This window comes from Citrus sinensis, chromosome 2 (genome assembly GCF_022201045.2).
Source record: "Citrus sinensis cultivar Valencia sweet orange chromosome 2, DVS_A1.0, whole genome shotgun sequence".
NCBI lineage: Eukaryota > Viridiplantae > Streptophyta > Magnoliopsida > Sapindales > Rutaceae > Citrus > Citrus sinensis.
Genome location: NC_068557.1, coordinates 12,542,527 through 12,559,833, shown reverse-complemented (window position 1 = coordinate 12,559,833; position 17,307 = coordinate 12,542,527). Strand labels below are relative to the sequence as shown.

The 17,307-nt window shown below is 32.8% G+C and overlaps 1 protein-coding gene across 2 annotated transcripts in view; it reads right to left on the bottom strand.

Moving 5' to 3' along the window:
* The window catches only part of LOC102628692 (wax ester synthase/diacylglycerol acyltransferase 4-like), a 71,942-nt gene extending 67,691 nt beyond the window's left edge, over window positions 1-4,251 (bottom strand). The window contains exons 1-5 of one of the 2 annotated variants that reach the window (XM_006469816.4): window positions 3,999-4,249; window positions 3,340-3,921; window positions 2,234-2,587; window positions 1,970-2,107; window positions 1,543-1,883 (exon numbers count right to left, since the gene is read on the bottom strand). In XM_006469816.4, the coding sequence (XP_006469879.1) occupies window positions 1,746-1,883; window positions 1,970-2,107; window positions 2,234-2,587; window positions 3,340-3,921; window positions 3,999-4,184 (1,398 nt within the window). In that variant the 5' untranslated portion in view covers window positions 4,185-4,249 and the 3' untranslated portion in view covers window positions 1,543-1,745. Of the gene's footprint in view, window positions 1-1,542; window positions 1,884-1,969; window positions 2,108-2,233; window positions 2,588-3,339; window positions 3,922-3,998 lie in introns of those variants that run through there. The other variant, XM_052435473.1, reaches the window with a different exon arrangement.
* Between the last annotated feature and the right edge of the window lie 13,056 nt (window positions 4,252-17,307).

The window sequence follows — 17,307 nt, the reverse complement described above, 5'->3', positions numbered from 1 at the left end:
TCGAGTTGCATTAGTCAAGGCAGCTTGTCCCACAAGAAAGAGAGAGGAAGCCCGAGTATAAGGTCCAAGTGTAAGCCCAATTGTACACTATATTATATAATTTTCTATATTTACTTAGGTCTTTGCTAATTGTTTTATTGGGTTTGACCATAAGCTCTCGTGCTCGAATTCCCTTCTGAAGCAAATTAAATTCACACAGAAAATGAAGTGACTGTCCATTACGGATCAATTTGTTTTAATTACTATTTTACCTATGAAAAAGTTACATTTAATAAATTTTTAAAGATAAATAAATTAAGTAAATAGTTCAAATCATGGAGACCAAAACAGCCGCAAATTATCAATATTTGCTTTAAAATTGGATTCATAAACATGGTAAAGAGATTATAAAGATAAGTTACATTAATGATTAATTTGATGATAAATAACGTTCATTTACTAAATGATTGGGGTATAATTAAACGAGGGGGGTGGGAAGAAGGTAAGGAATACCACCACTCTCTCACCGGTATCTTATTATTATTATTATTTTCACAATGAAGTGCTAAAGTTTTAGTATCGGTTGAAAACTCACTCTTTGTGCACGTAATATGGTTTGAACTCGAATTTACTAAGGATATTTCTCAACTCACTCATATCAACTTTCACTACCAATTAACTAATAGAGTAATAGAATTTTCGCAGCGGCTTGATATGCTACCTATACATAGTTTCTCTATCGATCTGAAGCATAGAGACTTCAGATCTAGGACAAATATCGATATTATCACGCAAAATAAAAATAAAAACAAAAGCAACAAGAATATCATAACTCACCGCCTCTTTATGTAGATTTGAGTGGAGAAAAAAAATCTAAAACGTGGAACTTGAAGGGTGAAGTAGGATTGAAGTTGCAGTAGCTGCTGTCTGAAAGAGAGGAGTTTTCGAGACGAGTCCGAAGAAAAGTAAATTAAAAAAGTTGGAGTTTGTTGGAGATTGATGTATCATTAATTTCTAAATTGGGAAGAGAGAAACATTTGTGTACGTTAATGGTGAATAACAATGATATATGCCAGCTCAAGCTCAATGTCTCAATCGTATGGACACTTAGGGAAAGGGAAAATCATAATAAAGGGATATGCAGTTAGCTCGTATACTAATTAATTTTAACATGCAATTGTCAATGAATAGAGATGGGTGCATATTTTGTTGTTGCTAGCTTAGTATAGGTATCAGATTCTCTCTTGATATTAGTTGTCTATTCACAATTAAATGTAATGTGTTAATTAATTGTTATCAGATAAGAATATAATATCATTTATAACTACATATATATATATAGAACATAATAATAATTAAAGCCTAATTCAAATGTATGCTCTTAATGAAGAGGTTTACTTCTAAGAGTTGAGAAATTTTACTTTCACGCTATAGGATGATGATCATCAGTTGGTTGACTTTACCAACATTATCTCTTGATTTATCACACTAAAGAAAAGAAAAAAAGAAAAATTGTAACCCCTTAGCCTAATGTGCGAAACTAAAGAAAATAAAGGCAACAGCTAGAGAAAGAAATTTAAAGCGGTTATTTTGCATTTACTATTCTTAATTTTTTAGATGTGTATCTAGTTCGAGTCTAAACAATATGTGCCCATATTTGACCCGATATAATCCCTTTCTATTAAATACATAATTATAGAATTTTTGGCAAATGTAAACTTGATTAATTATGAGGCAAATGGTGTGTGACCATTCAGAAAATTTGTTCATGATGTACCATTGAGCATCATCTCAAAGGCATTTTCAATGCTTGACTTCAGCTTGTGGGAATCTATGAAGCCATCTTCTCCTACAACGGCAATCCTTAGCTTTCCCATGTAGCTCACAATGGTCACTGAAAGACTCTGTAAAATGATCAGAATTAAGCATAAGTTCTCACATTTGAACTACGTTTTGCAGAGAAATTAACAAATTTTACCTTTATGCATACCTGAGGTGCACCGGTCACCACGAAATATAAGCCTTTACAAGGATGATTATTCAAAGCCATTTTCTCGACCGGCCCTATCACGTTTGTAATCGTCATACTCGAATTCTTCAGCGTGCTATGGATATATCTTGCTGCTGCCTGAAATGCAAATTATTAATTATAAAGAATTCCTCTAATTGATATATTATTGTTATTATGGCATTAAATAATATGTCTCTCACAGGCCACAGGCTACAACAATTGATATTTTTTTATATTACGTACTTCAGGTCCTCTAAATTTTCTCACAATCTCCAGAAGTCTGCCAGTTAGGTAAGCGCCTAAAGAGTTTTTCTTGACATTCATGATTTGTCGTGCTTTCACGACGAAATCGAGTGGATTTGAAGACCAATCATCAGCCAACTTAGGTATTGATACATGTAGGAAAGCAAAGTAATTGCCCCATGGTGATTTAGCATCAGGTTTAACCATATCCTTCACTGATTCGTAGCTTCGAAAAGCCCTTGTGTTGAGCAACACCAATGTTGTAGAATTTGCTTCGCCTGAGCCCTGCCTCATTTCTTGCATGTATAACCGAGTCCCCAAGAAGATTATTCCGGCAATTACATCATTAACAGTCTGTAATCAAGAAAAATTAATTGAACTCGTTAATGATAATAAAATAGCTAGAAAATAAATTGATTTGTAAAATTCAAAAGTACGTGTGTTCATATCATGTGGAGTGATAAATTCAAAGGACAGCCGACCCTATAAATGTTTTAGCAGATTCAGATGAATTAAATGGATGAAAATTAATTGATTTAGACGCATTCCCTCTTATGTCATAGACCACCCACTATGTCTTTTGAGTTATCTAAATTCAGGATTTGATGTTAACTTTGGTATATTTTCATAATGGACAAGTATTTTATGTGACAGCTCAATTAATTATCAAGAAAACGTGGCAAGAATGGGAACACGATCGAAATCAAAATCATTTAGCTGTTATGAAGATATTGTCTAGCAGCTGACTAGCGACGCATAAATAAGTCTAGATGCGTTATTAAACAAGCCCCACATGATTATGAAGTGAGAGGAAATATTGATTTAGTTCTATAATTAAAAAAAAAATAGCACATAATTTGCTTTCGGTCACAGGTTTTTTTCCTAGGTAAAATTCACCGATTAAAGATGTGGCTACAAAAATAAAATTCAAATTTTAAGATTATTATTGTAATAATTTATCATTATATAGCCTGTAAAAAATGTTTCTGAGAATTCTAAAACAACTTTATTTTTAGAAGGTAGCGTCCCTCTATCTATAAAAAAGTACCATTAATAAATATAGTCCGTAAAGATTAGAAGTGATCAAAGTAAATAATTAACTATACCGCATCAACTTTGGTCTTAATTTGTTTGATTTGATCAAGAGAAAAGGCAGTTGTTGCTACGCTGACCGGCCGGAACTCGATTCCATCATCCCCGGAATATATTGGGGTTCGATCATCTTGAAGCCATGCACTCTTCACAAAGCTCCAACAGAAATCTGATACAGTTTCAGAAACCACACAGAAAGTTTTATACATATTACTGAAAATGTTACTATTATTCCCATCTTTCTTATTCGAGGGGAAACGATTGACTGAAGGAAACGTCAATGGAACAGAAGGATCATCAGCTCTTTGTAGACATGAAAGAAGAGCTCCCATTAGAGAAAATCCATCACCGAGCGAATGATGAAGCTTGAATATCAAGAAACCAGCTGCATGGCTTGTAGGGTATTTGATTATATGAACTTCCCATAAAGGCTGGCTTTGCGGAAACAGTTCCATTCCAATTTCTGAAATATAGTCATCGAAGTACTTATCATACGCTTCTGGTGACAATCCTGAGGGGAAAATGGGAACTTTCACGTGATTTCTGAGCTTCACCTCAACTCTCTTCCATTGCTTTTCTCCATTTTCGTCCACAACCTGTTGTAATATAATTTCTGTTTCATATGTGATAATTCAACAATAGTAATTAAAATCTAATTAAAGTTTAATATTACCATGATAGAGGAGAATCGTGGGTTGATGGGGAGAAAAATATCTTTTAGTAATGAAAAACATTGAGAATCGTCAATTGGAATTTCGGATTCCAGGACGCCAAGAACAGAAAGCGAAAGTGCTGAGCTGTTCAAGTACTGACCACTAGGGCTCACAGGCTCCATTTCCTCTGCTTCCTTGAGCTCCATTTCGGTTGTGTTTCTTGGAATTTCCAATAATCGAGCAACCAATACATTATCATATATTTATATAAATAAACCGCCAGCTAAATGTTATTGACATAATAAAATTAATTATGACGAGAGAAAATAGTGGTTGTGTGTGTATTGAATAACTTTTACCGCCATTTTAATAAAACAAGGACCAAATTATATAAATTAACATAGCCAATATAGTATAATTTGTCTTTTAATTTTTGTAGTTTTCCTTTTCGTCTTTTAATTTCACATGAAAATGAGGGATCTATATATATATTCCAATATAAAAATGGACTCGCATACTAATATAATTTTCACCTTAATAGTTGTTTCAGTTTTGCAAGAAATTATATAATACATTAGGGGCACCGTGTCAATTATACAATAAGTAAATAATGTTATGACATATTTGCATTTAATTCAAAAAACTACCATGAAAATAGTGGTTATATTAAATTCAATTAAACATATCATACATGCATTAGGTGATCGTAGTATCTCTGATGTATTTAGAATTTCTCAAATTTTACAAACGTTTAAAGCTAAATTAAACCAAGTGAAAATCAATAATTAATTAAGCGACAACTTGGACGAAATGTATATTTATGATTTTATGTATGGGGAGACAGAGAAAAAAAAATTGAACCAAAAAAATATTATCCACTAAGTAGTTACGGATTCGTGATGGGCTAGAAGAACCATGCCTAGCTAATAATTATATATTTGAAAATCATCTATATGTGGCAATTTTTTCTGTGAATCGCATTAATGACCTCGATTAATGTTGGTTTTGTTTATGTTCATGTTCACACAGATCTCTTATTAAAATAAACAAATAAATAAAATGTAAAAGTTTGGTTGCACAATCAAACTATGTCAATCGAAGGAGAGGAAGCTAAGCTAGAAGCTCCCCTTTTTTGCAAATTTTCATTCTTCCTTTCATATTTTTTCTTTTTTCTAAAATGGTTTCATCCTTTCAATTTAGTTTTATCATTTTCTTTCTTTTTGTAGAAAGGCAGATATCTGCATAACTCATATCTGAACCTGCTATGTCGATAGATCATATGGTATTAATTTGTTGGGCGCAAGACTAAAGATGCAATAAATAAAAGTAAGCCCATGAATCAATTATTTTGAGCCGAAGTAGGACAATTTGAAAAAAAAAAAAATTCTGAAAACAACAATTCCGGCCCGTTGAAAAATCTCTATTTTTTGTTGGTTCACATAAACCTGAATTTTTTGCGGACACAGTTGAGTCCACGTCCACATTCATTTAGGCGCCGATTATTATTTGGCTCTGATATAACTTCCGATAAATTTCATGTTAGATTTAACGCCTAAGATGGATTAATTTAACGTAAGTAATAAGATAACTTAGAGTTTGTTTATGATTCTTATAAGATAAAATTAGTATTTTATTTTAATCCTAATCATATAAGAGGTAGCTTATCAAATAACTCTAGGAAGTTGATTTGAATTAAACTACATTTATTGTACTATATAAACACTACATGGGTGAGTGATAGCACGTACAATAATAATCATAAGAATCAGAGTAACATCAAAAGAGAGTGAGATAAAAGAAAAAAAGGTTGTGGGTTCTTGCTTCCTGAATTGAGGGGATTTTCTAAGTACATGATTGTCCTCCGATCATCAGTGACATAAACTCGTGACGATCCATTCGTGAAGGAGATTTGCTCATGAAGGTTTTAGTTCCTAGCAATCAATTTCTGGTCGTTGCGATCTGCTCGTGCTAGTTCCTGACTTTCGGAGATTGGAAGGAGCTTATTCTTTGTTCTTACAGATTCGTGACGATTCGTTTCCGCATCAACCAATAAGGTATGGATTTGGTTGAACAAAATAAACTGCATGATTTATTTAGAAAATCGTCATTAGTATCAGAGCCTGTGTAGTTTATGTCTTGATCTTGGGTGCAATATGTATGCTAATATGCCATGTTTTTCCATGAAAATTTGATAAAATCACACATTAATGGTATATGATAATATACATAATGTTAAAGCATGAAATTCAGAACATAATCACGTGAACATACAAGGAGTATATTTGGAACTTTGTTTGATGTAATATGCTCTTGAAGAATGAAAAAATTGAAACCCTGACGTGACTCAAAAGTGTTATTACTCCCAAGTATAAGACTGTCTAATTATAATATAACCTGGTGAGTCTGGGGTCGAACCACAAGTAATTTAAAAATCTAGTTGTCAATTTGTTAAACAAAGAAAATTAATTGCGGGAAAAGAAATTACTAGAAAACAATTTAAAAATATGTTAAGGTTAGGGGATCCACTCTTAGAACTAAAATTTTAATATTCTCTCATTTTTATATTTTGCCTCACTTTTACTAGTTAATTATTATATCATTTAATTCTTGACTAACTATGTGTGTGAATAAGTGTGAATAATACCCAAAATAGTAAAAATAAAAAGATGAGTTTCTAGAGACACTACATTCTATATTCTGCAATTTTCGACTTAAATTTTTATCCAAAGTTAGTCTTTATTACAAAAACTAGTAAAACATCACCAGGACTGAGATATTCCACAATTGTCAACTATTCCCTCCCCCCAATCTGAAGGAGACATTTTCCTCAATGCCTAAAGAAAGGAGTAGAGTTTAGAAGACATCACCTGGCCACTACTGCAAAATATTTACAAACGGAGAGTTAAATCTAATTTACACTTTTTATGAGAGTTACTGCCATCATCATCAATTCCCCAATCTAACGCCAAAGTCATGGGATCTGACTCTGCTTTGTAAGCTTGCAAAAGATCAAGTAACTCGTTAGCAGTAGGAGCACAAATAAAGAGTTTTGCCTCTAAGGGTGGAATGAAATAATTTTTAATTGCATTAAGAAATGTTATTAAGCCATCAAAAAAATTATTAACATTTAACAAACCGATGGGTTTTTGATGAATATTCAAATGGGCCCAAGAAGCAAATGTAATTAGCGCCTCTAAAGTTGCAAGATCTCCTGGCCAGAAAATGAAAGTGTCAGCATGATTTAACATTTCGGATATTCTTTCTTGCATACTTGAAACAACTAACTCTTCTCTAGTTGGTGGGTCTGGTAGACATCCTAAAGGTTTTCAGGCTTTTGGGATAATGCCTAGCACTTGGCTTCCTCGAACAAAAGCAGCTTTAGAGACAAGCTTTGATAACTCTCGGTCACCTTCTCCATATATAAGATGTAGTTTTCACTCTGCTATAGCATGACCAAGATCTATGGCTGCCTGAACGAACTCCTTATACTTTCCATAGCGAAATCCAGAAAGCACACAAATGTTCTTGAGTTGTCTGCTTGAAGTTGCTGCCATTAGAACAATTCTAAAAAGAAACAATTTGTGAGTGCTTGAAAAGGGGCTTCTATTTAAGGATCTTGGTAACAAACACAATGATATACATCTGTAAATGAGGTGGTGTGTTTGTCAAATGACACGTGAAGCTTTTGACTCAATAATTCAAAGGCAAACTGTGAAAAGAAAAAGCAAACAATGATTAGATATAAAATCACACAAAAGACAAAAATAGTAATAATAATACAAAAGATAAAATAAAAACATATTTACTGGTAGTTGTGATTGTGGCTCACGTCTTCCTCTACTTTTACGTCCAGTAACGGCTTGAACGCCCTCTATGGGTCGAGAATAGGTTTCTCATCCAGTTTTCTTATAAACTAGCAAACAAGGTTTTTTAGAGTCAGATTCCCAACACTAAACTATGTACTTTCCTTTTGGAACAACTTCCATAAATTATGAAATTCATGTTGAACATATCCGCTTGGATGTGTCTCAAGAGATCGTAAGATATCATCCAATGATTCTTTACTCATGCCATCCTTAACGAATTTAATTTTATCTTCACAATTTACAGAAACCATTCCTAAAGTTTTATAACGTGGTTTGTTGCAAGCAAGTCTTATATAGTTCGGATATTTAGAGCCAGGTTGCTTAGCTCTTCTTTTCTTAGCAAATGTACTTTTACAAAAACCAGGCATGTAGGAAATAAATAAATTAGAAAACTTACCTACCAGTCAGACCTTTGCTTCAATTAACCAGTGAATGTCAGCAGGAATCCCATTGATCATTAACAAACGCAGTCGTTCACAACGAGCGTTGTAAATCTTCTTAAAAGCATTTTGAGGGAGAGAAGGAAAACGTTGATGCAAATTATGTTGTATTTCTTCCATGCTTGACTTCGATGTTTCAGTTATTGTGGGAAACTAAAAAATACCAACTTAAAAAGTCACGGAGTACCGTTATCCATCATTTATACTAGAGAGTGAATAAACACAAAATGAATCAAATTTGCAAAATCAAATCAAAAGTGAAGAAGAACAACAAAATAAAAAAAAAAGGCACAAGGAATATAACTCACCATCGTCCTTTTATTTAATTTACCTCCAGTTCCAATTGCAGTTCATAAATACCATCTTCTATTTCATTTAATTGTCTTTCTAGATCTTTAACGTGGGATACTAAGTCTGGTGGTTGTAGATCCCAAATAGGATGTGCTTTACAAAATCAGAGTAATTTCCTCAGGTGAAATTTTACATGTGAAAGTTTTGTAAATGTTTGAAAATGATACTTCTCATGGAGGTACTCATGACAAGTACAAAAATTTGGTGAGCTAAAGCACAATTGTCAAACAACACACTTGAACAAGAGATAACGTAATGCACTTCATTCAAGACATAGGGCAAAGAAAAAAAATCAAACAATTCAAACGATAAAGTAACAGTAAAACAAATTCACAAAAAGTTAAAACAAAAAGGCTTAATCAAGATTTGGTGGGTCGCTCAAATTGATTTCGGTGTCTGCTTCACGTGGTTGGTATTCCAGATATGGTTTCAATCTTTGACCATTAACTTTAAATGTGACACCATCTTTTGGATTCTTAATTTCTAGGCTCCATATGGATACACATTTTTTACAACAAATGGACCATTCCACTTTGACTTTAACTTCCCTTGAAACAAATGGAGACGAGAATTATACAGCAACATTTTTTGACCAATTTCAAATGTTTTTCAAAAAATTCTTTTATCATGAAAAAATTTGGTTCTTGCCTTAATAATTCTGGAATTCTCATATGCCTCATTCCTTAATTCCTCAAGTTCATTCAATTGTAATTTTCGCACATTACCAGCATCATCAAGATTTGAATTAAAAACTTTAATGGCCCAAAATGATTTATGTTAAAGTTCAACCGATAAGTGGCAAGATTTTCCATAAACAAGCCGATATGGTGACATTCCTAAAGATGTTTTAAAAGCAGTACGATATGCCCTAAGTGCATCAGTTAGTCGAAGAGACCAATCTTTACGATTTGGATTAACTGTCTTTTCTAAAATTTGTTTTATCTCCCTATTTGCTAATTCAACTTGACCACTTGTTTTAGGGTGATAAGGGGTAGCAACTTTATGTGTAATTCCATATTTCTTCATTAAGGACTCAAATGGCTTATTACAAAAATGCTTACCTCCATCACTGATAATGACTCGAGGTATTCCAAATCTGCTCAAAAGATTTTCTTTTAAAAAGCGGATCACAATCTTGTGATCATTATGCCGATAAGGAATCGCTTGGATCCATTTTGAAACATAATCACCAACAACCAAAATGTATACAAATCCAAATGATGATGGAAAATGGCCCATAAAATCAATTCCCCAACAATCAAATATTTCAATGACAAGGATGAGGTTTCAAGGCATCATGTTTCGCTTTAAAATAGACCATACAATTTGACAATTCTTACACACTTTGCAGAGTGCATGTGAATCTTTGAATAATGTAGGCCAATAAAATCCAGACTGTAATATTTTTGTAGCTGTTGTTTTTGAAGAAAAGTGGCCACCGCATGCTTCAGAATGAAAAAATTGAATGACCCTAGTTACCTCATCGTCTGGTATGCATCTTCGAAAAATTTGATTAGAGCAGTACTTAAACAAGTATGGATCATCCCAGTAAAAGTTTTTCACTTCTGTTAAAAATTTCTTCTTGTCTTGGGAACTCTAGTCACATGGCATTTCACCTGTTGCAAGATAATTAACAATATTAACATACCAAGGCATTTTGTTTATAGAAAATGAAAATTCATTAGGGAAAGAATCATTGATGGGTGTTGTTTCAATTGAAGACTCATTTGTAAGTCTTGAAAGTTGATATGCAACAAAATTTTCAGCGCCCTTTTTGTCCTTCATTGTAAACTTAAATTCTTGAAGTAACAAAATCCATCGTATCAACCTTGGCTTAGCATCTTGTTTCGACATTAAATATCTCACAGCAGCATGATCCGAATAAACAATAGTAGGTGAACTAATTAAATACGAACGAAATTTATCCAGTGCAAATATTACAACAACTAGTTCTTTTTCAGTTGTGGTGTAATTCATTTGTGCACTATTCAAAGTCCTAGAGCAGCACCAATGGCATAATCACTAGCATCACACATTAACTCAAAAGGTAAAGACCAATTAGGGGGTTGCATTATTGGGTCTGATGTCAAAAGAGTAGTTATTTTTTCAAAAATTTGTTGACAATCTTTAGTCATTCAAAAGGTGTGTCTTTTATTATGAGGTTACAAAGTGGTCTAGATATGGCACTAAAGTCTTTTATAAACCTCCTATAAAATCCTGCATGTCCAAAAAAAGAACGGAATTTTCTAATTTTCTTTGGTGAGGGTAATTTTGAAATGACTTCAACTTTGGCTTTGTCAACCTCAATTCCTTTTGAAGACACAACAGGGCCCAAGACAATTCTAGTAGTGGTCATGAAATGACATTTTTTCCAATTTAAAACTAGTCTTTTTTCTTTGCACCTTTTCAAAACTCTTTGTAGATTATCAAGACATGTATCAAAAGAGTTACCAAATACAGTTAAATCATCCATAAAAACCTCTAGATAATTTTCAACCATGCCACTAAAAATGCTTAGCATGCACCTTTGAAATATTGTAGGAGCATTACAAAGTCCAAAAGGCATTCTCCTAAATGCAAATGTTCCAAATAGGCCTATGAATGTGGTTGTTTCCTAGTCTTCTCAGGCTATAGGGATTTGATAATAGCCAGAGTAGCCGTCAAGAAAGCAATAATAGGGATGTCCAATTACTCTCTCAAGAATTTAGTCTAGGAATGAAAGGGGAAAATGGTCTTTTCTAGTAGCATCATTTAATTTTCTATAATCAATGCACATGCGCCAACTAGATGGAATTCGTGTTGGGATTGGTTCACCTTTTTCATTTCTTACAACGGTTATTCCAGATTTCTTTGGTACTACTTATGTTGGACTTACCCATTTACTATCAGAGATAAGATAGATAATTTCTACATCTAGTAGTTTAAGGACCTCATTCTTTATCACTTCTTTCATATGAGGGTTTAGTTTTCTTTGTGGTTGGCAAGTTGTTTGTCATTTTCCTCTAAATGTATTATGTGTGTGCAAATTAAATGATTAATGCCTTTTATGTCTTTTAAGGTCCAATCAAATGCAGTTTTATGCCTTTTTAGTATAGACAGCAACTTACCTTCTTAATCATGGGTAAGTTAGGAAGATAGGCATACTTCAATTCTTCAGATTGATCTCTTCGTTTGGTTCTTCAGGTTGTACCGTATCTTCAAAGTTCGATTGGTCATCGGTATCTGTAGGTACCTGCATAGAATCAAGTGTAGAGCATATGTTAGCAGTATCACAATTTAATTCTTTAATTGATTCAAAAGAACCAGCAAAACAAATTTCCACAAAGTTAGTAAAATTCTCATCCTGAATGTGTTCTTCAATGATTGGCTCGATGAGATCAATCTCTTCATTCTCATTATCATCATTTTCGCGGTGGTGAGGTTGTTTACACATGTTGAACACATTGAGTTCCAATGTCATGTTGCCGAAAGATAAATTCATTACTCTATTTCTGCAATTAATCAAAGCATTATCAATAGCTAAAAATGGTCGACCCAATATAATAGGAATTTGTTTGCATTCATTAACAATTGGTTCCGTTTCCAAAACAATAAAATCCATAGGGTATATGAATTTATCGACTCAGACTAATACATCTTCAATTATTCCTTTTGGAACCTTAATTGATCTATCAGCAAGTAAAAGAGTGATAGACATTGGTTTTACCTCACCAAGATTGAGTTGCTGGTACACTGAGTACAGAAGTAAATTAACACTGGCACCAAGATCAAGTAGAGCGTGTCCAATTTTATGATCCCCAATAATGTAAGAAATAGTTGGACAACTAGGATCCTTTTATTTCAAAGCACTATTGGTTAAGAGAATAAAAATTACCTATACTGCTAGAAAAGCTTTCTTTTGCACTTTATATTTCCTTTTCATCGTGCACAGATCTTTTAGAAATTTATTATAAGAAAGTATTTGTTTAATGGCATCCAGCAGAGAAATATTGACCTTCACTTGTTTAAAAACTTCATAAAATTCTAGATTGTGGTTTGATTTCTTTGGCTTGATTAGTGCTTGAGGAAATTGGGGTACAGGAGGAGAGTTGGTTATTTCGTCATGTGTTAAAGGTTTGACAGACTCTTCCATATTTTCTAAAATTGAATCTTCACTAGTTTCACGAGGGTCCAAAATGTGTTTTTCGACAACTTTACCACCACAAAGGGTTATAACCAAATTGACTTAACTTGACTTATATTTTAGTTTCCTAAATTTCCCATTTGAGGATGTTGTTGACTCTTGGGGTTTGGTTCAGGTTGAGTAGGAAGCTTTCCTCTTTCATGTATGATGAGAGCAGATGTAAGTTTGGAATTAGTTTCTGTCAAATTGGTTAAGGTTTGCATCGTTTTGTTATTGATCGACTCTTATTTTTCAATAAACGAATGCAATGCGTCTTCTAGAGTTTTTCTTGGTGGTGGGACATATGGTGGGTAACTTTGGGGGTTTTGGAAATTTTGACGTGAAGGAACTGGTTGTGAAGGTTATGCATGATTGTCATTTCTCCAACTGAAATTTGGGTGATTTCTCCAACCATAGTTGTGAGTTTGGGAGTATGGATTGAGATTTGGCCTTTAGAAATTATCAACGACATTTACTTGTTCATGCAAACTTTCTCTCAGAGCTGGGAAAGTTGGACAGTCCTGCGTAGAATGGTCAATAGAATCGCAAACATAACATGAAATATTATGAACATACTTTACATGATCATTCTTTTTTTACTCTAATGCTTCGACTTTTCTAGCTAAGGATGCGAATTTGGCTTGAAAGTCATGGTCTTCCCTAAGGATGTGCATGCCTCCACCAGATGAAGATGACTGGGGTTTACTTGATGACTCGTAAGACCCAATTGTATCCCAGTGTTGTTCATTCTCTACTATATAGTCAAGATAATCTAATGCATCTTCAAGACTTTTATCCCTAAACTCACCATTATATATCATTTCAATGACTTGTCTATCTGGGATGTTAATCCCTCGTAGAAATAAGACACTAATCTCCATGTTTCAAAACCATGGTGTGGGCAAATGTTAAGTAATTTTTCAAACCTATCCCAATATTGGTAGAGGGTTTATCCTGATTTTTGAGTGAAGTTGGTGATTTGTCTTTTGAAAGAATTTGTTCTGTGGGGTGGGAAGAATTTTTTCAAAAATTTTGCTTGCATTTCATCCCAAGTTCTAATAGATCCTGACCTAAGATTTTCTAGCCAAGTTTTAGCTTTATCCATTAGTGAGAAAGGAAAAAAGTGAAGCCTGATTATATTCATGCTACAATTTTGATCAGTACATGTGTTACAAACTTCATCAAATTCCCTTAAATGCAAATATGGAAGACTTAAAATCATGAAAAGTAGGAATAAGTTGAATGATACTAGGTTTAAAATTAAAACGTGATGCATCAGGAGGAAAAATTATGCATGATGGTGACCTTGTTCTAGTAGGATGCATGAAGTCTCTAAGGGTTCTAGGCTGTTCATGAAGATTTGCAAGGCTTGGTCATTTTCGTGCTCTAAAAATTTTTCATCTCCTATGTTAGCCATATCTAAGGGTGGTGAAGGTGATCTCCTAATTAATCTGCCACTATTTGTACGAAACCAACGACGCATGCAATGCTAATGATGTGTGGTAAACCAATGATACATAAAATGCTAAATGAAAATTGCAGAAAATAAACTGAAAATTGAATAAGCAAAAATGCGAAAAGAAAATAAACAAACTGAAAATAAATAAAATAAATAAATTAGGCAGTTAAACCAGCCATAAAAGTAAGTAATTAAAAGAAACAATTAACAAAAAATTAGGCGGTATTTTAGAATCAGCCATAAACAAAGAAATTAAAAGAAACAGTTGATGCAGTATTTTAAAACCAGCCATATAATAAAGTATAAAAATTAAACAAATTAATGTACAAGAATAAATAAACTGAAATTAAAATGATGGGCGGTAGAACCGACCATATAAACAAAAAAAATTAATTAGTTAATTAACAAACTGAAATTAAAATGATAGGCGATAGAACCAAGCATATAAATAAAATTTAAATAACAATTCAGGCGGTTGAACTGACCATTTAAAATAAATGCAAAAATTAAATTGCAGAAATTTAAAAAAAAATCGGTTTGAGGATTGATTTTCAAAAGTTTCTGGGCTTAAATGAAGTTTCTCAAAAATTTTATAATAATTCTATGATTATAAAAGAGAGAAGGGAGCTGACTGAAATTTTATGAAATGAATTATTTGAACCAAACAAAGAAATGACGTAAGGGAGGATACAAAACGGAAACAATAATTGACAAAATGAAAAAATAAAATGACACTAAATTTAAGAAATTTTTCGGTAACGGCGCCAAAAACTTGACACTACTCAAAAATATTATTACTCTCAAATATAAGAATGTCTAGTTATAATATAACCCGGTGAGTCCGGGGTCGAACCAAAGGGAATTTAAAAATCTAATTGTTAATTTGTTAAACAAAGAAAATTAATTGCGAGAAAAGAAATTACTAGAAAACAATTTAAAAATATGCTAAAGTTACAGGATCCACTCTCAGTATTCAAACTATAATTTTAATACTCCCTTATTTTTATATTTTGCCTCACTTTTATCAGTTAATTATTATATCATTTAATTATTGACTAACTATGTGTGTGAACAAGCACGGAATCAAGTACTTAATGTGTCGACATTATGTCAAAATACCATACAGATCCAAAGAAAATCGATAAATTAACATGACATAAAAATAACCAGAAAAGAATAAAATAAACTTAAAAACTCACTTGAGAAAGTAATAAATTTAATAGTTTAAAACCTTGAGTTTCACCCTTCACCTTAGCTTAGTAAAATTAGTCACTCATATTGAAAGAAAACAAAACACTCTTTTTATTTGAAAAACTTATGAAATATATTACAAGAAAATTGATTACACAACAAAAGACGAAAAAGATGAAAAATAAATAATTCCTCAGCTTCACTCTCTCAACTCACGTCTCGGCATAGCTACTCTCTCTCGGCTCTACTAGCTTCCGAATGCCTTGCTCCCTACACTTCCTTGCTTTTTATAGGTAAGGAATGCATTATCTTTATTTATTTTATTATTATTATAAAGATATATATTTACATTGAAGAGTGTGCTGGTCAAGAGGCGTGATGGGCTCCTGACCATCACCAACATTATTGCCAATCTCTTTTTTATTTTTTATTTTATTATATATATATATATATATATATATATATATATATATAATTTTATTTTTAATAACATCTCCTCGATTGATAAATTCCAAATTGCTCGAGTTGTCCTTCTTTGTTCCCACTTCCAATTCTAATTCCATCTTTATTCCTGAAAAATATTTACAAGATGAAAATTAACATATTGCGAATTGATTTAACATAAAAATATATTTGGGGAGTATTAAAATAATTTAGAAATAATGAGTTCATTAATCGACACAATAAGTGAAAAACTAATAATTTTATCCTTATTAAATGTACACATTTTACTATCAATCAAACCCTAAGTTATATCATTGGAAAGATCTTTTAATTATCTTCGCAATGGTATATCATATGCTTGATTTGGACTTGTAAATTGAGAGAATGAAGCGCTTGAAGTTCTAGTTCGAAATCTGGAATTTTTGTTCAATTTGAAGAAGATGAACAGTGTTACATTCGCTGTCCCAATCTCGAGCATGGCGTGTGACATTCACCCCCTCAATAAAACAAAAATCTAAGACCAGATTTGAATTCAGGACATGAAAAAAGGGTGGAAGGTCAGAAATTTAGGATCGGAAAATGGTTGGAATCCGGCTCGTGTATGAGGAGAGTGAGACTAAAAACGACTTGACTCTAAACCGGACTAGATTGTGTGAACCAAGCTGCATGAACTGAACCCGGTTGGACCACACGTTAGCGCAAGTCAGCGTACCAAGCGTGGCCGCATTGACCCACGCGTGGCGGTGGTGCATCTAACGCACGCGCCGTCTTTTCGACTTCCGATTGTGGCTCTGTTTGTGGCGGCCGAATAAGAATTTAATTTCCTATTTTTCTACATTTTAAATATTTTTTGCCTCAGTTTTAATTTAATTTATTTTTAATTTTTTGACATGCTTGAATTTATGAATAAAAATAGTTTTATTGTTATTAAATTCACATAATATGCATCTTACATGTAAGAATGTTATATTCCAGTGGAAGGAAATATAAAATACTTAAAATATTAAGGGGATTATTTAAGTCTGGCGTAGTAATGTGAATTTATGCATGTCTAGGAAAATTATGCCAAAAAGACGATAAGAGTCTAAGGAAACAAAGTACTTAAGTGGGACAATCCTGTCCCCACCTCTTTCCTGGGAATTTTCCTGGTGTTTATTCACGTGAAGAGACGCATGAAGGCTTTTTTATCCCTTAAAACTAAAATAAGTGTTCTATTATTAAAATACTAAAAAAGATTAAATAATAATAGAATTAAGATTTTGCGCAAAAGGACTAAATGATGATAATTTAATCATTTGGAGAGGATGATGATTAGGAGCTTCGATGACTTTTCGATTCTAATCCTTATGTTAAATAATCATGTTTGGGTCTTGTGTTTATGGAAAAATTAAATATGTGTAAGAATCACACCAATTA